At 41.4% G+C, this 22396-nt stretch overlaps 1 protein-coding gene across 6 annotated transcripts in view; it reads right to left on the minus strand.

Moving 5' to 3' along the window:
- The window catches only part of ECI2 (enoyl-CoA delta isomerase 2), a 33668-nt gene extending 16728 nt beyond the window's left edge, over nucleotides 1-16940 (minus strand). Inside the window, exons 1-6 of one of the 6 annotated variants that reach the window (XM_028513645.2) lie at nucleotides 16871-16940; nucleotides 15161-15268; nucleotides 14771-14933; nucleotides 3966-4064; nucleotides 3545-3733; nucleotides 1552-1621 (exon numbers count right to left, since the gene is read on the minus strand). In XM_028513645.2, the coding sequence (XP_028369446.1) occupies nucleotides 1552-1621; nucleotides 3545-3733; nucleotides 3966-4064; nucleotides 14771-14878 (466 nt within the window). In that variant the 5' untranslated portion in view covers nucleotides 14879-14933; nucleotides 15161-15268; nucleotides 16871-16940. Of the gene's footprint in view, nucleotides 1-1551; nucleotides 1622-3544; nucleotides 3734-3965; nucleotides 4065-10456; nucleotides 10537-14770; nucleotides 14934-15160; nucleotides 15269-16870 lie in introns of those variants that run through there. The other 5 variants (XM_036026513.1, XM_036026512.1, XM_028513643.2 and 2 more) reach the window with 5 other exon arrangements.
- Between the last annotated feature and the right edge of the window lie 5456 nt (nucleotides 16941-22396).

Here is a 22396-nt window from a genome sequence, read left to right on the forward strand (position 1 = left end):
TTTGATTTTCTTTTTCTTAAATAAGTCCCCTTAACATTTCATATAGTAAGGGCTTGGTGATGATGAACACCTTTAACTTTACCTTATCTGGAAAGCACTTTATCTGCTCTTCCATTCTAAATGAAAGCTCTGCTGGATAGAGCAATCTTGGATGTAGGTCCTTGCCTTTCATGACTTGGAATACTTCTTTCCAGCCCCTTCTTGCCTGTAAGGTCTCTTTTGAGAAATCAGCTGACAGTCTGATGGGAACTCCTTTGTAGGTAACTCTCTCTTTTCCTCTTGCTGCTTCTAAGATTCTCTCTTTATCTTTAATCTTGGGTAACTTAATTATGTTGTGTCATGGTGTGTTCCTCCTTGGGTTCAATTTCTTTGGGACTCCTTGGGCTTCCTGGACTTCCTGGAAGTCTATTCCCTTTGCCAGATTGTCAAAGTTTTCCCTCATTATTTGTTTAAATAAGTTTTCAATTTCTTGCTCTTCCTCATCTCCTTCTGGCAGCCTGTGATTCAGATGTTGAAACACTTAAAGCTGTCCCAGAGGTTCCTAAGCCTCTCCTCATTTTTTTGAATTCTTCTTTCTTCATTCTGTTCCAATTGGATGTTTACTTCTTCCTTTTGTTCCAAATCATTGATTTGAGTCCCAGTTTCCTTCCCTTCATAATGGTTCCCTGCACATTTTCCTTTATCTCACTTTGTATAGCTTTCATTTCTTCCTTCATTTTGCGATCAAGCTCAATCAACTCTGTGAGCATCTTGATTACCAGTGTTTTGCACTCTGCATTAGAGGTTGTCTATCTCCTTATCACTTAGCTCTTTTTCTGGAGTTTTGATCTGTTGTTTCATTTGGGCCACATTCCTTTGTCTTAACACACCAGTCTGGATGAATGTTTCTTTAACTTTTGGGTTGCCAGAGTTCCATGCTATTTGATTTTCTGGTGGTTCTGGTTGTTTACTGTTTTAAAATTCATTGTTGTCCTTCTTTTGGTTGTGTGAGGAAGTGAAACATTTCTACTGTGCCTCCATCTTGGCTAGAACTCCCTAATTTAGAATGTTTCCACATTTTCACAACTATAAGTAATGCTGCAAAGATTATCTTTCCTACATTAAGACCATCCCCTTTGTTAAGTACCGAATTTTAGTACCAATAGTATATTTCTTACCAATATGTATCTGATTTTTATAGACATCAATTTTGTGTCTATTAAATTTTTCATATATTTAGGAATTAGAGTATCTATTACTGAAAAAGATCTTAGAGCTTATATACTTAATTTCCTACCTAGTAGGAAATCCCACAAAATAAATATTTAATTAAGAAACCTAAGAAAGGTTCTGTTCTTCTTCAATTACTTGAAATCGCCCATTCTCACTTCTGAAATCTAATACACCATTACCCCTCTTTTGTCCTTTGTCCAAAATGTCTTCTTTACCCAATGTTGCTTCACTGTCTTTGAAATTTTCATGGATTTATCATGTCTGTGTGGATTCCCCATGCACATATATTAATCTTTGGTTTTCTCCTGCTTAAAAAAATAATTTAAGAAAATGTCTTACCTGTTAAAACAGTTAGGACTGAGTTGTCCTTGCTTGCAGCTTTAAGTGCAAGAATGATTTCTTGATACATCTGTATGAAAGGGGGAAAAGGGAAAAGAAATCCTGAAAATGATAACCATCACCCAGTAGATTCACTAAGTGTCAGTCTGCAAGCCTATTCTCTGCAAAGTGCCAAACATTTATATTGGTTGTATTTAAATGATCAAAAAGCCAGCCCAATAAACTTGAAAGAATTGTCATTCCTTTTACAATACAACTTGTATTATGTACCAAGTGCTATAGTAGATGCTGGGAGAATATATCCACTTTTTGAAAAAATCCTCACCAGAGAATACATTTATTGATTTTAGAGAGAGAGGAAAAGAGAGAAACATCAATCGATTGCTTCAGGACACTCCAACCAACTGAGCCACCCAGCCAGGGCTCCACTTTTTGCCAAAAGTGAATAAGACACAATCCTTGAGCCTTTGGAAGTAATAGAAGAGGTAACTCTAAACTGGGTGGGAAGTACAAAGTAGCAGAGGAGCTCAGAGAAGGAGCTGATACTTATGTAGGTTAGACAGAATGGGAGGTACCCAGAGTAAAATTTCCCCAAAGCAGTTTTTCAACTGCAACCTGAAGAAAGAACACAAGTATCCCAGGCAGTCTGGGAAATATTAATGAGTATTAAAAGGCTGGGATTTCTAAGACACTGTAAGGATAGTGAAGCACAATAGGCCCAATATTTTAAATCAACAATATTTCTGAAAATCTTGGATGTGTAGTTGTTATAGCTTTTAATGCATTTAACACAGGTATAGTTTCTACCTTAGATAAGACTTCAATGTGGGAGAGAATGATGAAGGGGGCTGATATTTATAGATACACAGACAATGAGAAAAGAATGCATAAACTTCAAAATATATGAATAAAGATAAAATCATTTTCATTGAGGGAGGGAATGAAGAAGTCATTTTAGTATTATTGTAGTTATGATGATACAGCACAACAGGGTAACTGGCAAGAACCAGGATTAGGAGGTGGATATATTGGGGTTTCAAGTCAGGTTCTCCTGCATATTAGTCAAGTGAATTTGAACAAGTTACCACTTACTCTAATTATTTTATTGTTAAATAATAACAGTAGGCTCCTTGTGGGAACTAAATAAACCTTTGCATAAAAAGGGCTGACACATATTAAGCTCTCTAATGAGTAGCTAGTACTACTGTCATTACCATGATAACATAGAAGTGACTCAGGATAAAAGGGAAAACAGTTTTGAGAACCAAATGTTTTATTAATTGAATGGCACATCCAACTTTATGCAATTCTTATTTAAGACTATTTTAAATTAGTATGCTCTTTCTACTATGATGTAGATGATAAACCCAATGAAAGGGGTTATAGCCCTCTCAAGTTTTACTACTAGTTCGGCACCAAACATCCAATTAACTCCCTATAATTTTTTTCAAGATGAAAGAAATAAAGTGCTTATTTTTATTATCATTCTAGTTCAATGACAGATTCAGAAACTAAAGTTGCCCTTGTGAAGTAGCACATTTCAAGCAGAGACGGGTTATGATCTATTTCAGATGAAGTCCTTCTCTCCTTTCTCCTTCTACTTACAGGAAATAAAGCTCCATACAGGTAGAACATCACTCACTCTCAAGTCTAAGTGACATGAAGATACTTCTGGGGGCAATCTATACCAACCTTAGAGAACCTCTACACACATCCTCTTATATTAGCGTAGGTTTCATTTATTTAGTCTATCTGTGCTTCTACCATTGGTAAATTGTAGTTCCTTTTTGGCATGTAGAACCTACCTAAAGCTCACAAATTCTAAATAATGAAGGCCTAGCTCTGTTGTATAAAGAAGTAGTCGCAATTTCTAATCTTCCTGCGCAAATCAAACAAGATAACGCAAAAATAGGAATGATGCTGAAACACTAGTTTTGAGGGTAATAGGAGAAGGAAAAAAAGGAGGAAGAACCCCCAGGGAAGGTAATGTCACCTGAGTGTTGATTGCATTCTTTTTGGTGGGCCGGTTCAACATGATCTTTGTGATGCCGTCCTCAGAGGTCACCACCAGGTTTTCATATTCCTGCTGTTTCCTGTCTGCTCCAGGCTTCACTTGGCTAGAGGACATAGAGGAAGAACTCAAACTGGACACCAAATCCACATAGCTCTGCCTGGCAGTTTCCTGAAGAGAAGATGACAAATAACTTAAGCCCATGGTCAATGAATAAGCATTTTGAGAAACTTACTATACTAATAAGTAGCACCTTGCAATGAAGAAAGGAACAGAGGTTCTGATTCAAGAGTTACATGAAGATCTTAAAGTTTCCGTCTATAATGGATTGATAATGAGAAACACGCAACTTCCTTTAGGAGTACAGGAAGTAAAATAAAAGTAAAATAACAAATAAATTTACCTTGGGCATACTGCCAAGAGCATTCCATGCATCCCATTTAGCCTTATTAATAAAGTCAAACACACCTGGTTTGGGCATATTACAAGGTCCCTCAGTGGCCTGTGAAAAGGACAGGAGCAATTATTAGACAAATGTCCATGCAGATTGGAACCTTAAATTTTAAGATCCGTAAAACACACAACTAGGATGAATGTGCCTTCCCTACCAAATAGTTTCACAAGGTACATAAAACAATCTGAACTTTCCCCTTGTTTATCTTTGATACTGTTGCTAAAAAGGCACAAACAACAGAAAGAAGCCTGGAGGAAGACAAAATGTTCCATTTGCTATGAGCCCCTCAAATAAGTTATAACTGCCTACATATGAAAATACTGCAAAAGGTGGTAGGAAAGCACTTTCCAAAAATTCTAATAGTTCATTAGTTTTAAATCAATGATCACATTTTTCACACACAATTAAAATATTCAAGCAAACAATATTCAAAGGTAATTAGCCAACAAACATTCAGAAACCCACAGTATATTCTGAAAGCGCACTCAAAGGTAGAAAACACTACCACTAATTCAGTGGTGGATTTCTGGTAACTGAGCAATGGAGTTGTAGCCGAGAGAGTAGGGTGAGGCTGTCAGAACCCCTGGCCTGTAGGGAACCAAACTAAGGGACACGTGAGTAGAAAGCAAAAAACTAGACTTTATTGTTTGACAGTAGGCGAAGTGAATGTTTTGAGATGAATTAAATATCCTAGTTAACTACATTTTAGAAATGGTGATTAAAACTCCACATAATAACCATATTAAAAATGTTAAATATTATAACGTAATCAGCTAAAGAGGAAAGAAGAGCTCTGAAAAACAAAGGCAGTAAATGAGGTTAAGACTTACCAAAGACAAAGAGACAAAAGTGACTCCACAAGAGTTAACCACCTGAGAAATTAGAGGCAACAAAGTCCACAAGACTTCCCCTACTTGCAATGCCAAGTGCAAGGTTTGGGCGCTTGTGGTACCACCCTCAGGTTCAGTAATCTGCTAGAATAACTCACAGAACTCATGATTATAGTTTATTACCAGGAAAGAATACAGTTCAACATCAGCAAGGGAGAAGATGCGTAAGGTGAAGTCTGGGGATGGACACCCTCCTGCCCCAACTGTGGAGTCAGGACAGTGTACCTCTCCTAGAACTGAGTGACAATATACATGCAGTATCATCCACCAGAAAAGCCCACTCGGGCCTCAGTGTTCAGAGTTTTCAATTCAAGCTCCACTTCAATTAAATATGTAAATGAAGCCCCACCCTAAAACACAGTAGGTTGCTACTACCCTGTGGCCAGTCCCACTCTAAATCACTCTGTTAGACTGTAAACAAAGACACTCCTATCAGGCACAGCATTTCAAGCGTTTGGATATTAGGTGTTCTAGGTTTAGATATTAGGTAATCTAAGGTAACTTTGCCCAGAAGCCAAGGGCAAAGGCCAGACCTCTTTTGGGACAAAGTTAAATTCTTTACTATACACACTCATATGAAAGTAGGAGAGGCTCATAGCAATCACAGAAAGAAAAAAACAGGTAACACACAGAAGCCCGGAGGTGTTGACTTCCAGGGTAGTCTTTAGATATTGCTATTTAAACTTACATTTTTAAATTTTGTTACAAAAGTTTTCAAACATACACAAAAATATTATAATGAATTCCTAATACTCATCACCCAAATTCAACAACTATTATTTTGCCATACTTGCTCCCTCCATTCTTTTCTTTCTTTTTTGCTTTATTTTAGTGACTCCCAAACACTATTATTATTTCACCCCTACATAGTATGCATTCCTAAAAACACTACAGCATTTTCTTATATAACCATGATATCATTAACAACAGTTCCTAGGTATCATCTACTATTCAGTCCATTTTCAAATTTCCCCAATTTTTTCAAAACAACTTTTTCGGTTGATTTATTATAATCAACAGCCATATAAGGTCTACAAATTTGGTTGTTACATCTTTTAAGTCTCTTACTCAGGAAAGATCCTGAAGGGTTGCTTTTTGCCTTAGCAGGATTTGAAAGTACAATATATAAACACAGGTATGTATGTAATGGGGCGCAGAGCATGGCCCCCACAGTCCTTAATTGAGGGGTGGGGGAGTGGATGATACAGCAGTTAAAATGCATTGCATAACAATGGCAAGTTAATAGCTGTGCCCTCCTGAAGGGAAGAGGGTGGCCAGCTCATGGCCAATTGTGTACATAACTGAGAACTTCAGGGGCTTGTGATATGGGTGGGAGGGAGAGCTTACAGTTGAGATTGGGAGATTGGCATTCAGGTGGTATGGCTGTAGACGAGGCAGGGAGCTTATATAGCACCTGTGTAAGAGAGAGGCGGCAGATACCCTCCGTGGATGTCCCTGCATCACTGAGAATTTTTGCCCTGACTAAAGATGGCAACCAAAAGAAAGTAAACAACACAGGGAACTGGCAAAAATGGCAGATACTAACACATCACAAGAGGGGCTATATATGCAGTCATGCAGGTAGTTCCATGCTGAGCATTTAAATGAGAGCAGGCTGAAAGAGAAAAAAAGAGTCACATAATCTGAAATAAGAGAAAGAAGGCCTGAAAGTTGGAAGTCGAGTGAGTTGGCAGTATAGCTGAGGGGAAGGAACCTGCCCAGACACCCAGATTCGAGTCCACCTGGACAAGACAGTGGCACAGCGGGGGGAACTGCCTGGGGGACCCACCTCGCCACCCAGATTTGTGAGGGATGTTTGGAGCTGAACCGTGATCAGAAATGCTGATCTGTGGACTTGTGCTTTTCTGAAAGGCAGTAACGGACTGGCATGTTCTGAAACTAGCCTGGTTGGCAAAGGGAGGTAGGACTACACGTTTTGGGTGGTTTTAAAAGGGGGTGGGACTTAATGGCACATATCTGCCATTATCTAAATCTGTATAGCCTTTAAATAAACAACCACTTTTCTTTTTCACTGAACTCTTGCATTGAGAGTCATGCTTCCTGGTGGCAGGCAATTGAACCCCACAACTGTTCTAGAACAGCATCGGTGGGGTTCTGTAATAGCAATGGCGACAGCAAAGGGATGGTGATAATTTGCTTTAGCAGGCTGACCCCCTCAGGAGTGGGAGAGTGGGACTGTGGAGTTTCCCAGTCTCTGAGAATTTTTCTCTACATACCTTTTGAGGGCATTGACTGCCTAAATATGCCTGGCAGATAGAAAGGAAATGGGTCAGGGAAGGGGATGGGCTCTGAGAAGTGACCTTGTTTGGCAGAAAATTTGCTTGTGAGCACTGCTTGGAATAATGGAGTTGTGGGTTTTGCTTATATGTTGCCAGTTTGCCTGCATTCTTTCAGTCATAGCTTTGGACTGGTACATCTAGGCCAATAGGGATGGTTCTATGCTGGTCCTGAGGGGGAGCCCACTGGGTAGAATTTTGGAGGACTGGAGTATGGACTGCTATTATCCCTAAGTCCAAGGAGGCATTGGTTTATTACTGTAATACTGTTTGACCTACGTATGTTTTGGATTGTGGGGAAAAGTGGCCCATGTATGGTTCCCTGAGTTACTGTGCCATTTATGCAGCTGGAACAGTATTGCCAACAGTTAGATGGGATGAAATTCATTATGTCAGTGCATTTATGTTATATAATAGGGTTTTGTCAAGGTCAGAGGATTGTTTGATGGTACAAAGAAGGGAAGTGGCCTCAAAACCTCTCCCTGATGGTAAAACACAGGAGGGAAGGGAGAAAGAGGAGATAAACCTTATCAGTGTTCTGAACCCCGGGGACCAAGGATGGGTGGCATGGGGAGCTTCCTTGCCATCACCCCCTTCACAAGCTGCCAACTGAAGAGACTACAGAGCCAATGGCTCCTCCCCTGTATACCTGGGGGGAGGTCGCCCCACCAAAGACCTGTCAGGGCACCCAATTAGACCAGAGAGCCAATTCAGAGCAAACCAATCCCCTTTGAGTCAATATCCCATAGGTAGAGTGAATCAGGAAGTCCAGCCTGCTGACCACTTTTGGGCCCATACTCTGTTCTCCTCTTGAGACTTACTGAATTGGAAGAACTCTAACCCCTCGAATAAAGATGATCCTCAGAGAATGGCAGATCTTATCGCCTCCATTTTTGTCACTCATCATCCAAACTGGGCAGATGTATAGGCTCTCTTAAATATCTTGTTACTGCATATGAGAGATGGCTGGTTATAAACAGGCCTAATGAAGAGGCCCAATATCTCCAACAAGAGGATCTCAATGGGACTCTCAATTCAGTTGAGGCAATTCCTCTGACAGAGCCTAACTGGAATCCAAATAGTAGGGGCCTAGTCTTCCTGAAACATTACAAAAGTGTGTACTGGAAGCACTTAAGAAGGGGGTGCCCAAGCTAAAGAGCCCAAATATGGTACAGGCCCTTCAGCAAAAGCCAAATGAGGATCCTTCTGAATTTTTACAACGGATCTATCAGGCTAACAGGAAGCATATTGATACTGATCCCAGGCACCAGAGAATGTGCAGATGATGAACATGACTTTTATTGGGCAAAGTGCCTCAGATATCAGAAAGAAACTCCAGCATATAGATGGGGCATTGGGAATGAGTCCCTCTCAGCTGGGGGACATAGCATTTAAAGTTTACAATGCCCAGGAAGAAAGGAAGACAAAACAGGCCACAGTGTTTTTAGAAGCAGGCTGGGGAGGCCAAAGGAAGAAGCAGGACCCTAAAGGGAGGAGGAGAGGCCCAGCAGGCATCAACTAATGTGTCTATTCCAAGGAGGAGGGTTGTTGGAGGAATGAGTGCCCAAAATTCAAAAGGGAAAATAGAAATGAGAACCCCCACCAAGAAATGCTGAAGAAGAGAGGAGAGTCTGATGATGAATGAGGAGGCCCAGGGGTTCTACTGGACATTTCCTGACCTATTACTATTTCCCCATGGGAGCTCCAGATACAGTTGACTGTGAGGAACAGGCCAATTGATTTCCTTGTATATACGGGAGCTAGATACTCAGTGTTGAACACAAAATTAACCAGGAAAAGTTCGTATGCAGTAATAGTTATTGGAGTGACAGGACAGTAACAAAAACAGGCATTCCTGCAACCTCTGGAATGCCAGCTTGGGCATCAAAAGCTTATGTATATTTTTCCCTACATCCAAGATTGCTCCATTCAATTGCTGGGCTGAGATTTACTTTGTAAACTGTATGCACCTTCTCTCCAAAGAAGCGGCAGTTATGGGTGAAAGTTCCACTGGAACATGCCTTCCAGCTATAGGCATTCCTGACCTGTCTGGAAGGTCCCAGAGGTGACTTCTTCCCACCTGAGATCTATGAGCAGTTTGACCAGACTGTTTGGGTTGATTGAACCCCAGGTAAAGCAGTTAACATGCAACCCATAAAAGTTAATCTAAAAGAAGAGGCACAGGCCCCACAAAAGAAGCAGTGCACCCTCATGAAGGAGGCTTTAGAAGGGATCTAGCCAGCATTGCAGAAGTTTTTAAAATTGGAACTAATTCAGCCATCCAGTCACCCTGCAACACTCCCATTCTGCCAGTCAAAAAGCCTCTCTGACAAATATCAGTTTGTACAGGATCTTAGGGCCATAAATGACATTGTTCAGGACACTCATCCTACAATGCCCAATCGGACACTCTGTTGACCATGGTACACTCTGTTGACCATGGTGCGGGGATAGCAAATGGTTTTCAGTCCTAGACTTGAAGGATGCTTTTTTCTGCATCCTCATAGATGAACAGGCTCAACTACTGTTTGCCTTTGAGTTGCAGAACCCAGAAACTAAAGCCACACTCCAATACTGCTGGACCATGCTGCCACAAAGATCTAAGAACTCCCCAACTATATTCGGGGAAGTGCTGATAAAAGACTTAAGGGGTGTTCAACTAAAATCAGGAGCTCTTTTACAGTATTTATATGACATATTGATAGCTAGCAGCACCTACAAGGACTGTCTGCACAACACCATCACAGTCCTAAATCATCTGGCAAATAGGAGATAGAAGGTATCACCTCAGAAGACCCAGATTTGCAAACAGGAAGTGGCATATCTGGGATTTTCACTGATACTAGGTACCAGGAGCTTCTGTCTGCTGACAGAAGGCAAGCCATTGCTACATTAAAAATCCCAGAGAACTGAAGGAAGCTTCGTGGGTTCTTAGAAATTATAAGGTTCTGCTGAATTTGGATTCCAAACATGGGACTTATAGCAAAACCACTGTACGATTCCTTGAAAGGACTGGACTCTGAACCCTTTAAATAGATGGGATTGTCAGGTAGCACTTGATACCTTGGAAGAAAAGCTAGTTTTGGCTGCTGCACTAAAACTGCCCAATTTACAGAAGCCCTTTAACTTGTATATTCATAAAAAGCAGGGGGGTTGACTGGGGGTAATAATCCAGACTCTGGGAAATATTTCCCGACCCACAGCCTACCTCTCAAAGAAGTTGAATCACACAACAAAAGAATGGACACTATACCTTTGGGCAGTAGCAGCTACCTGTGACATCTTGTAGGAAGCTAAGAAGTTTACTTTTGGGCAGCCCACTACACTATTGGTACCATACCAGGTCCTGACTCTACTGGAACAAAAAGGAGGGTATTGGCTGACAGCAGGGCTCATGGGGGAAGTACCAGGCCAATCTGCTGGACAACCCAAATGTTACCTTGCAGACCACCACAACCCTGAACCCGGCCACTCCACTCCCAGATAGGGAGGGGGACTTAGCCTTCCAGCGTGATTGCTTGGAAATTACTGACGGAGTTTATTCTAGCAAGCCAGATCTGCTGGACTAGCTGTTGGCAGCACCAGACTGGGAGCTGCATACAGATGGAAGCAGCTTCATGGACAAGAGCCAGAGATGAGCTGGGAATATGGTAGTCACCACAGACAAGGTAACAGAAACCCAAGCCCTTTAGCAAGGAACCTCAGCATAAAAGGCTGAATAGCCATCACAAGGGCCTTAATACTGTCACAAAGAAGGTTAACATATACACAGACTCCAAATATGCCTTCATGGTAGTCCACACCCATGAGGCAATATGGAGAGAGGAGTCTTAACCTTGGGGAACAAGGATGTTAAACAGGCAGAGGGGATTTTACAATTGCTGGATGCAGTGAATCTACTGGACCAGGTTGCCATAATGCACTGCCCAGGACACCAGAGGGATGGCTCCCAAACAAGTCAGGGAAACCAAATTGCTGATAAAGCAGCAAGACAGGCAGCCAGAGAGCCACCACACCTAGGGGCTTTGATTCCCTATTTGGACTTGACAGAGTTTAAACCTCATTTACACAGACTGGGATGAGGAATGGGCCATGTATGGGGATTCACTAACACTGATCCCCATTCTGTGTGGAACATCAATGCCCATGGTATGATCTTACTCCCTGAGGCTCTAGTGCACCCTGTCCTCAAATACCTACAGAAAGGGACCCTCTACAGGATAGATGCTTTAATGGACTTCATTAGGCCGCATCTGAAAGCTCCTCATTTGCAAAGGGCTGTTCAGAGGATCATCAAAGCCTGTCAAAATATGTGCCAAGAACAATCCTAAAACAGAGCGTGTCCCAACAGAGAAGGGAGTACAATATAAAGGATTGTGTCCATTTGGGAACTGGCAGGTGGGTGGACTTTACACAAATGACTAAAACTAGGGGGAATTTGAAATTTTTGTTAGTCTCCATGGACACTTTTTCTGGATGGGTAAAGGCATACGCCACTAGAACTGAAAAGGCAACTGAAGTAGCAAAACTTTTGCTTAAAGAAATAATTGCTAGGTTTGGACTTCTTGCAGCATTCAAAGTGACAATGGACCATTGTTCACTTCAGATACCTCTCAGAAGGTCGGACAGGCACTGCAAATGTGATGGAAACTGCATGCATTTTGGAGACCTCAAGCCACAGGAAAGACTGAGAAAATGAATCACACGATAAAGACCCTGGCAAAAATCTGCCAAGAAACACATTTTAAATGGGACCAGGCACTCCCCACTGCTTTGCTACAAATTAAGGTGGCATCCAGAAGTGGGCTTTTGAAAGTTTATGAGAGACCCCTCCAAATCCCTGGTTTAAGAACGCCCCATTTAGATTTGGAGCATGAGGCAAGAATTAAGCAGTATGTACAACATCTAGAGCAAACACTAACCATTTTGCACAAGTATGCTCATTGCAGGTTCACCTACCCACCTGATGAGCCCTTGTACCCACTGCGGCCAGGGGACTGAATCTTACTGAAAACCTGGAAGACTCAAGGCCTGAACAGCAGCTGGCCAAACAATGGACTGATCTCTGACATCCAGTGACAATACATTCTTCCCTGAAGCTGATGGAAATCAAGCCTTGACTCCACCACCCACAGATAAAATGGGTGTGCCACCTGAGGAAGACATAGTAGACTCTGCTGATATGGTTGATGCCGAAAGGGAAAGCTGGACCTGCACTGTGGAAGGAGTTTTGAAATCCCCTTTTCGGAAAAGGACAGTAAACCCCAACACAGGATGGCAATATTTCTTTTACTTTATTCATGTGCTTGTAAAGCTAGGGACTTTTAGCTGACATACTGGGTTTGAGTATGGTCCTTCCCACTGTGGAAAAGAACAAGGATTCAAAGTGGATTATGGTTAAATCTGAATGAATAAAATATATAAAAAGGTTGTAAAAGTTTTAAACCTGGAGGAAAGGCAACCTCAGCTGTAGGGTATGGTTATTCTTTATTTGCTTGTTTTCTGATCTTATGGGGACATGGTTTGAACTTTGCTGTTTTGGGTATATTAGGAGTCCTGTCTCTGGGTTTCGGCCTGTTGAGACCTAGGAGAGGTCACCTGTAAACCCGGCTGGAGAGAATGCCTTTGCCATGTGGGACCTAGGAAGGCTCATGTGGTGCTGGTGGAAGTGGCCTGGGGCAAGAGCACATGTCTCTGCCAAGAGACTGGTGGGGGAGGGCATGTCTCTGCCAGGAGACCAGTGGACACACTGGTGGGCAAGAGAGTTCCTCTACCACTAAAGTGAGGTGCCATGGAATGCTGCTCGGGATACCAGTGGGAGGTGAGAGGTTATGTTTCTGCCAGAACACCAGTGGAGAACCTGGTAGATGAGAGAGTGCCTGTATCAGTGAGGCTTCAGGCCATGTGAGACCTAGGGAAGGTCACCTGAGTGATCAGACAGAAGGACCAGTGAGAAATGAGACAAGATTCTAAAGCTGGTTCTCGTCCCCTTTCTTCTTTTGGAACTGTGTCTTTGCTTTCAATTTTGTTCTGTTTCTGCTCTGAAATGACATTAAGGTTTCCCAGGAAGAGTTAAAACTTCACATTATGTGGGAAAGTGAACAAGAAGATGTAAGGCATGGAAATGCAATTTTAGTGAATAGTAGAAGGACAAGAATTTTCCTTCACACTTTATATTTTTTCCTTACCTGATCCCTCCAAAATTTGGCATTCTGAAGGAGTGAGTGATGATATAAGGTTTCTTTGTATAAAACCAGTAAGACCAGTTACCACCAGTGGTTTTATTAACCAAGACTTGGACTAAAATGTCATGCCTGAAGGAGGCATGCCTGAGCTCTGGTTGTTACCAAAAAGCCTTGGGGAACTGACACTGAGTTTCGAAGCTAGTGAAAGCCCACTAGAAAAAGCCTGATACCTTGGTTGGTTGTGTGGTTCATGGTAGTCTATCCAGGCAAGGAACCAACATTGCTTTCTTAAAGCTGGCAAGGAGGAACCTTAAGGCACAATGGAAACTCCAGGACTTGAGAGGAGGTACTTCTGCTTCTCTGAAGGATGTACAGAGAAGTTGCTCTCTTGGGATATGTGTTTCCCTGGACTCCACCGTGATCCAGTGTAACTCGGCACATGTTTTCCTGAACCACTGTATGGAGGCTCAGAATAGTGCACCCCAGATCCTGAAGGAGGGAGCTGCTGCCAGAGGATGGTGACTCTGAAACCTCCAAGTGCACATTCCAGAAGAGGATGAGATCTGTTTGCATGGCTGGCTTAAGGGCACATAAGGATATAGGGAACCTTTGGCCATGGTTTCGGCATGTAGCCTTTTGCAAATCAATGAAGGCTCCAGGTCTCATGGGAAAGGACTTTGAGTGGGAGTGCTCTCGGCACCACCCCCATCCCCTGCCCCGAGGTTGGAAGCCTGTTAATAAAAACCTGTTTCCTTTAACACTAATTGTTGGGTCATTACGTCAAGGTGCCAGGTGGCAGAGCCCTGGTTTGCTCAGTAACATGTATACACACCTATGAGAAGTTGACATAAGTGGAGCCATTTTAAAGTAGAGCCAAAGCAGCCATTGCAGAGGAACTGCTTGCACATTAAATTCTGGAATGTTTGAACTGGTAAGATGACACTTAGACTTGACCAAAGCAATTATTTGTAAAACTAATAGCACAGCAGACATCCTGACCATAAAGACTGGTGATAATAGATATTCTTCCTGATGGCAGAATCAGTAACTCTGTTTGTCAACACCAATGGAAATTTCTTTCCTCTAGTCATGTAATCTCTTCTGCTCCTTTTCTCATAAAAACCCCTTGTCTTCACCCTGTAACTGGGGCACAATTTGGGTTTCTGCCTGAAATTGTACCCCCAAATGCAATTCTGTGATTTTGAATAACTTTTGCCTTTCACTTTGGCATTTTATTTTTAGGTTAATACAGTCTTTAAAAAAAAAAGGCAGCAAAACCCTAAAAATATTAAAGCTGAATTTCAGTAAAACATATAGCATATCTATTTGAGGAGCCATTTGCTCATAATGTCTTTAAATTATATCAGACCTTAGGCATTTACCTGCTTATACAGTGCATAGAGTTTTAGCTTCACTTCATTTCCTGGATCCTTCTTCAACAGTTTTACCCGATTCACTGCATTTTCAAACTCCTCCTGACTGGATCTCATTGCTGCTGCACTCACGTGCAACTGAAGTGATGGGAAATTAATGACCTGCAAAGGACTACAAATAGGCAGACTGATTTCTAATTATTCCCAACCTGTGTTTCTCTATAAATATTTTCCCTATACTTGCCCCAAGCAAGCTGGCTGCAAATGGTTAGTGGTTTCCAAAATGATCCCTAGATAAGAAATCAATACAGAAGCTAACTGCAGTAATTTAAGATAAAGGTAAAGGAAGCTACTATCCAGCATGTTACCTGTAGCAATTCAAATTAAATACAAACATACCCAAGAGATAATGCTGGTTTCGGAGCATAGCAATTTTGCAACAGAGCAAGTTGCAATCTTTCTGCTGGTGGAGGATCTTGCCTTCAGTTTGTAAAAAGATTGCAACACCTGTGAAGTGCAATAAAGTGCAGTAAAATGAGGTGTGCCTGAACCCAAATAGCCATGTAAATTTTGCCACAGGCAAGAGTAAATAAAAGGAATACAAGACAGAAAAGAGCGTAAGACTGATCCAAGGGGGTAAAGTACACACAAAGAATTTAGTAGTTTGTTTTCCAATGCCCAGAAACAGCCTCTGCACTCACTGATTTAACAATGAAGCATGGATGGACCTGGAAACTATCATGCTATGTGAAATAAACCAGTCAGAGAAAGACAAGTAACATATGGTTTCACTTATATATGCAATCTAATGCATGAAGAAAACTATCAAACAATATAGAAACAGATGCAGAGAATAGACTGACAGCTATCAGAGAGGTGGGCATTGGGGACTTGGTGAGAAGGGTAAAGGGATTAAGTAAAAAAAAAAAAAAGAAAAAGACTCAAGGACACAGACAACAGTCTGGTGACTGCCAGCAGAAAGGGAGGTGGTTGGTGGTGGGAGGTAGAAGAGGGTAAAGTGGAGATAAATGGTTATGGAAGGACACTTGAGTGGGTGGTAAACACATAATATATAGGTCATGTATTGTAGAATTGTATACCTGAAACCCAGATAATTTTATTGGGGTAACCAATGTCACCCCAACAGATTCAATAAAACAAAATAAATAGGAAAATAAAATCACAAAACCAAAAAGAACAAAAAAAAAGAAGCCCAGCTGAGCAGATACAGATTCACTCCTAACCCCATGATGTTTTAACCAGCCAGCTAGGAGCAGAAACAGAGCTTGGCCAGATAAGTTTTTAAGCACATACAGTTAGCAGAGGGAAGACGAAAATTCACTGTACAATATTGAGGACACAAGCAAAAAAAATGGTGTTCACAATGATGATCTTGAATAATAAAGTTAATGGTATCAAAAGTGATTAAAATAATAGTTACAAAGCCCAAACATAGCATATGTATTACCTCCTCTACAATACCGTAGCCTTCAAAGAGTATGAAGTCCAGGTTCAAACTTTGAAATATTATTGCATAATTCAACAAAACTGGTCTGCAGTAAGTTTTATTCTAAATATTTGATTAAGGTTTTCTTTCTTTCTGGAAAAACTCTGTATCCTACATGAATTTGGTACCTAGCATGTTCCACGCAGAAGAAGACGCAAATTTTAAAATGTCCATAGAAGACCTAAATGTACAAGTTTTCAGAAAATAATAGTGCAAAGTTATTCTCCAAAAACACTTAGTTTAACACCACACTGACAAAGGATTTGCGTTTCTAAAGCGTTCAGCAAATAAGCAAAGCCCACTTAGAGGTCTTCCTAAGTACGTTTGTAACCTAGAAGCAGCCAGGGTGGCGGCGTGCATACCCGGGGACGAGGGGACACACACCCGCTTGAGTGACGCAGCTTGGGCCTCCCAGGGGAGGAGAAGGCCGTGCATTTCAGAAGGTCACTGAAGGTCATTCTCAACTTGAAATACCGTTAAAAGAATAACACTGATGCTACGGAGACAAGCTAACAGACATGGAGTCTCCCTTCAGCGGACGGACACCCCCGCAAGGATGGTAGCATCCCATAGGCGACCTCGGACCCCGGGTCAACACTTACCTGTTTCTGGACACCAGCGCCGAGCCGGTGTTACTGCCAAGTGGCCTTAACGATTCCGGGGGAGTTGGCGGAACTATGCGGGGGAGGGTGAGCTTGGGAAGGGAAGGGACCCGATAGGTTCAACTGGGATGGGGCGGGGCCAGTGCGCAGCGTGATTGGGGGAGGGTGTGCAGGGGGCAAGGCCAAGGGCGGGGAAGGATTCCACACCCCAACCTTCCCTTCCCGGAGCTGAGAGGAGGGTCCTAGAGGCCGCAGGTTGGCGTGAGGCCAGGGTGGGGCCAGCGCACAGCTTGGGTAAGGGGGCGTTGACGGGAGTGCGGGGCGGGGCAAAGCTGGGGGGCGGGGAGAGGGACAGAACTGGGAGGAGCGGCCTGGAAGCGATAGGGAGGGGCGAGGCTGACGAGGCAGCTTGAGGGGGCTGGGATGCGAGGCGGAGGGTTGGCGAGGATGGCGCAGATCTTTGCTTTGTATCTCTGGTGTGTACATTGAAGTCCTGAGGTGTCAGTTAAGTGACTTTCCCAAGGAGTCGATACTAGCAAATGGTCAGAGCCCTAATTCAACCTAGTTCTCTGAATCGAAGTCCCAAGTAATTTTACTTCTTGCCAATAGCCTAGTATTATTTGCACTTCATCAGCAGATCAGGCTAATGGTGTAGGTGGGGGCAAGCTTGAAGGCCAAGTATAACAATTTGGACTTATTCTAAATATTTTTTCAGCTATTACAAGGTGATAGTTGGTAGACTGAGCTTAGTCAAAGACCCTGACCCCTCTCTCAGGCTAAGTTAGGTGACCCGGAGGTAATGGAAATACACTAGTCAGAAATTGGTGATACTGGAAAATTCATTCGGCTCCAAAAGATGAAATATCTCTCATAGAAATACTATTTCTGTTTTTAAAAGGGCCTTACTGGTTTGGATTGCAAAAATCTTTTGCAGTATATGTAGACTCTCCTCAGGCTTATGCCTACTGTATTTCACACAGAAAAGTGGGCTATGGACAACTAGCTATCTTTATCAACAGTATAATTTAACAAATATAGAAGTGGCATGTGCCAGAGATTCACCTAACTTACTAATTAGGGAACTAGCAGGATAGTAAAAAGAGAATTTGAAAGAATGGTTTATATAATCATTGTAAAACAAATGCTGGAATAGATTGCAGGGTTAGATACAAAAATACAAAAATGATGACTGTCCTGCAGAGCAAGAACACCATAACCTTTGGGGCATTTTTCCCACTGTTGGGCAAATTATTTGCATCTTTATCAACTGTCGTTTACTAAAGACCGATTAGATTGCAGTGTTGCAAAGATAGACATTCTTGGCAGATAATTCATTTTGGGTCCACCTTGGTCTTTAAACTGTTACCAGGAGTTCAGGCTGTGACATTTAAACGTGGTTACCATAACCTTGTGAGTGAAGAGACAAATTCTCAGTAAAAGGAAACCACCTGAGAATGAAGATCATTGATTTCATGGTACAGATTTTGGATTCTGTGTTAAGAGCAGGGAAGAGCCATTGAAGATATAGGAGGGAGGACTCCCCCCTCCCCCCACTAAAAAACAGGAATTACCTTCTGGAGGGCAAGCCCCTTATTGTACAGCCTTTCCCCACTAGATAAGTATTCTAGGAACCCATCTGTATCAGTATACCAGCTGGTGGTGTTGTGAGAGGCTGCATTCAGCCTCAATGAATTTTATTTGAAAACTCAATGCGTTTTCCCATTTCATGATGGATGATTCACCAGCACATCTGCCTACACTGCACTGGGTGTTCAGCAGTTTTTGACCAAAAATGGCGTGACCCCTGTGTCACACCTCTCTATTCACCTAATCCTGCCCTGAGCGACTTTTTTTTTGTTTCCCTGGGTGAAAAGAAGGTCCTCAAAGTGAAACATTTTGACAGTGTGGAAGAAGTAAAATAAAAAATGGCAGAAGCAATAAAAGACAACAAAATCAATGAGTTCAAAAACTGTTTTGAACAGTGAAAAAGATATCTCAGTAAATGTATTGCATCAGATAGAGAGTATTTTGAAGGTGACTGAAATTTAAACATATAAGAATAAATGCAAAATTTTTAGTAAATAAATTCTTGTTTTTGGGGAGTCCTCGCTCACAAGTGGTGTGTCTGGTTATCCAGTTCTTAGTGAGATCATATACTCCTACTATATCCTCAGAGTGAAATTCTTTCAGATAAGAGTAAGAAATGAAGAAGTCCAGTCAAGACCTCATCCAAAGGTCTAATTTCTACCCTGTTACGTGGCTGGTTCCCTGGATGTAATGAAGGCCTTGGGAGGGGGGTATCCTATTAGGTTACATCCTATTTTACAGTATTGATTGTCAGGAGGGGTCTGCCTAGAATGGGAGTTGATGCTGTTGTTTGTACAGAATCCCAGACCCCCTGGGTGGTCACAGGTGCCTGGGAGGAGCTGTCCCCTGCTGTGATGACAGTTGTGTTCAGTGGTGGGGCTAAATATTTATTTTTTAAGAACACAAAGTAGAATTTAACATTTTTGACCCTCCTGTCAGTCATAATGATTATTTTTATTTCTGATATTTAAATGTCATCAGATACAGTTATTACAACACACAAAAAGTCTGCCATATTCAGCCATGAGGAGCTATTTTGGCACCCTTGTCCAATTAACAGCGTAGAGTAGGAACCTGGAAGCATCTTGGATGCCTTCAGTCTGACTGATACCTCATTTCTATCAGTTTCCAGGTCCTAGTGATTCTGTCTCCTAAATGCTTCTTCATTTTTTCTCTTTTCTCTTAACCACTGTCACAGTTCAGGTCCTCATGGTGTTTGGATTACTGTTACTTGAATTATCATTACTTAAGTTGCAAAACAGCCGCTTAACAGTTTTTCTTACTTCAGCTCCACATTTGCAGTCCATTCTCTACCTGCTTCCTGAGTGATCTTCTGAAATTGTAAACCTGACACTACACTCATAATTTTTCTCCTTTGATAGAAAATCTCGTATCGGGACCCTTTGCCTTCTGAACAAATCTAAACTTCTCGGCCTGACTTATGAGGCCCCCAAGATTTGGCCCTTGCCTACCTGCCTAGTTCATCTCTCACCAAGGTTCATAATTAAACCTTCGACTTCAGATAAACTTGAGATGCTCAGCTTCTCTAAATCTCTGTATTTCCATGTTCTCTTAGTTCACTATCTTATCCAGGAAGTCCCCTCTGACCTTCCACTGGGTATGTTCTCTTCCAAACTCCTTTAATCTCCACAGGTTTCTCTTTCTAATAGTACCTGTGTCACTATGTATGCATATGGTTACTAATGTATCTCATTAGTCACCCAAGAGCACATGCTGGGAGGAATTCTACCTTCACAGTATACCCATTTCCCATCTTCTGCCACGCTGCTTGACATAAAATATTCTGTCAATGTGTATGGAATGGTGAATGTGCTGTTGAAAGTTTCTATCTAGGCCATGTTTTTCCACATTTAGTAGTAAGTTGTGAATAAGTTGCTATCTTTTTATTAAGTTGTCAGGAGTAAATAAAGTGTTTTTGTGCTTTGAATTTTTTTTCAATGAGCATGGCTTGAGGAAAAGGAATTTGACTATTGCCAGGTTCCTGCACTAAAACAAACTAGGAAAAGTGATACTAAGGTAACTATAGTATTATTTAACTCTACATTTCTGAAGGAAAATTTGTGTTCTTCTATTAGTCATTAAAGGTATTAGTCTATGTTCTGTTTTCTGTATAACTGGCTCGGGCTTTAATTCTATGACATTGGTGGAGGTCAATTAAACCTGTGTATTATTATGCTCCCTTTACCAAATTATCCCTGCCTCACACCAAGTTAGGCTTTGTATCATCTTTCTGTGTAGTCTTATGTGTTCATGTCAGATAAATTAAAAAATAATATTTGGAATCTTATATGCTTTTGAGTATTCTCATTCCTAATTGTTATAATTTGGAGAAAAAGACATTTCAGAAGTAAACATTTGACTCACTCTATCACCTCAGCTTCAATTTTCTGTGCCTGCAGGATTTGTTCATTCAAGGCTATTTTATGCACTTGTGTGTGGGGGGGTGTTACACAAACTTTAAGTCTACCTTGTTCTCAAGGATTACTTTTTAGCTATTCTTATCTAGCAAAGAAATCTCTCTCAGGCATCTCCCTCTGAGAATGATTGAAACTGATAGATATTATTGTGTAAGAAATGGCTGCTTTTTTTCCAGAGTCTTTCCAATTTTTCTTGTTTCAGAGCTTAATTTACAACCTGTCCAAGTGCTTAGAGAAGAATAAAAGCAATGGCTGCAGTAAATATTATCTGAGGAGAGCCCACAAAGAATCATAAGCTATGTGTTCAGCACAATGCTATGTAAGTTGATTTTAGGCTTTGAAGGAAGTCAGAGGACAGCACCTGTGGGTGGTGGAGCAGATGGCACCCTTGTTGACCAGCAAAAGTCACCCAGCCTCTCCTTTCTGTATAAGAAAGAAGTAAATTAAAATTCTATCCACAAATCACAAAATTAAGACTTTGAAGAGACCTAGATAATACTCAATATATTCAGATTCTACATTTTTGAGAATTTACCTACTTGCTAAAACATGTTTGTAACCTCAAAATAATTGCTTCCAGCCTCCAGCAGTTATTCACACATGTGTGCAGAGATTGGAAAATTCAGGTCTCTTTATATGCTTGTTCCCAGCTGAGGTCATCATGGTGATGCTCTGCTTTCTTGTTCTGGCTCGTACTATGAACAAGAGTCCTTTTCATGGTGTACTTAGTATCAGGTTTTCCACATTTTCATGTTTTTAGTGATTTTATTGCTTCCACACATAGTGCTGATGTGCTGCCCAGCATACCCAAAAGCAAGAAAGCTGTGTCATGCCTTACGGAGAAAATACATGCTCCTGATAAGCTTCTTTCTGGCCTGAGTTGTAGTGCTGTTGTCCATGAGTTCAATTGTATTGAATCAATATATGGATTCATTAATAATTAAATTCATGTCTTTCGATAGAAGCATACATAAAGCAAGGTTATGTAGTGATTAGTTCATGAAAATGTGATTCAAGGCTTGCAGAAACCTAACCCTGTATTTGCCCTAGGAGCAACGGTTCGGTACTCAACTTAGCATTCATTGCAACTTTAGAAAATCTAACTTCCACCAATAATGAGAATAAACTGTATATGCAGCTGTCTTTGCCTGAGTTGTACTAGAGATAAACCCCCCAAAAGTAGTTTACTTGGGAAATTATCCCAGGATATGTTGGTGCAGGTAAAGCAAAGGCAGCCAATGAGGGATCATTTATCAAGCAAATGCCCTCTGAGGACAATTGAAGCTCAACCAGGTGAACTCTGGGAGTCAGTGAAGAACATGTGCCTTAGAGTTTAATTCCATTATGACCCAAGAACATACTATGTATGAATTCAACTATTTCAAACTTTGTTCAGTTTGTTTTATGGTCCAGCATATTGTCTATTTTGCTGAATGTGCCATGTGTCTTGGAAAAGGGTGTGAATTCTATCATCATGAAGTGATATTCTTTAAAAGTCACT

The sequence above is a fragment of the Phyllostomus discolor genome, chromosome 5, assembly GCF_004126475.2.
Source record: "Phyllostomus discolor isolate MPI-MPIP mPhyDis1 chromosome 5, mPhyDis1.pri.v3, whole genome shotgun sequence".
In the NCBI taxonomy this organism is placed as follows: domain Eukaryota; kingdom Metazoa; phylum Chordata; class Mammalia; order Chiroptera; family Phyllostomidae; genus Phyllostomus; species Phyllostomus discolor.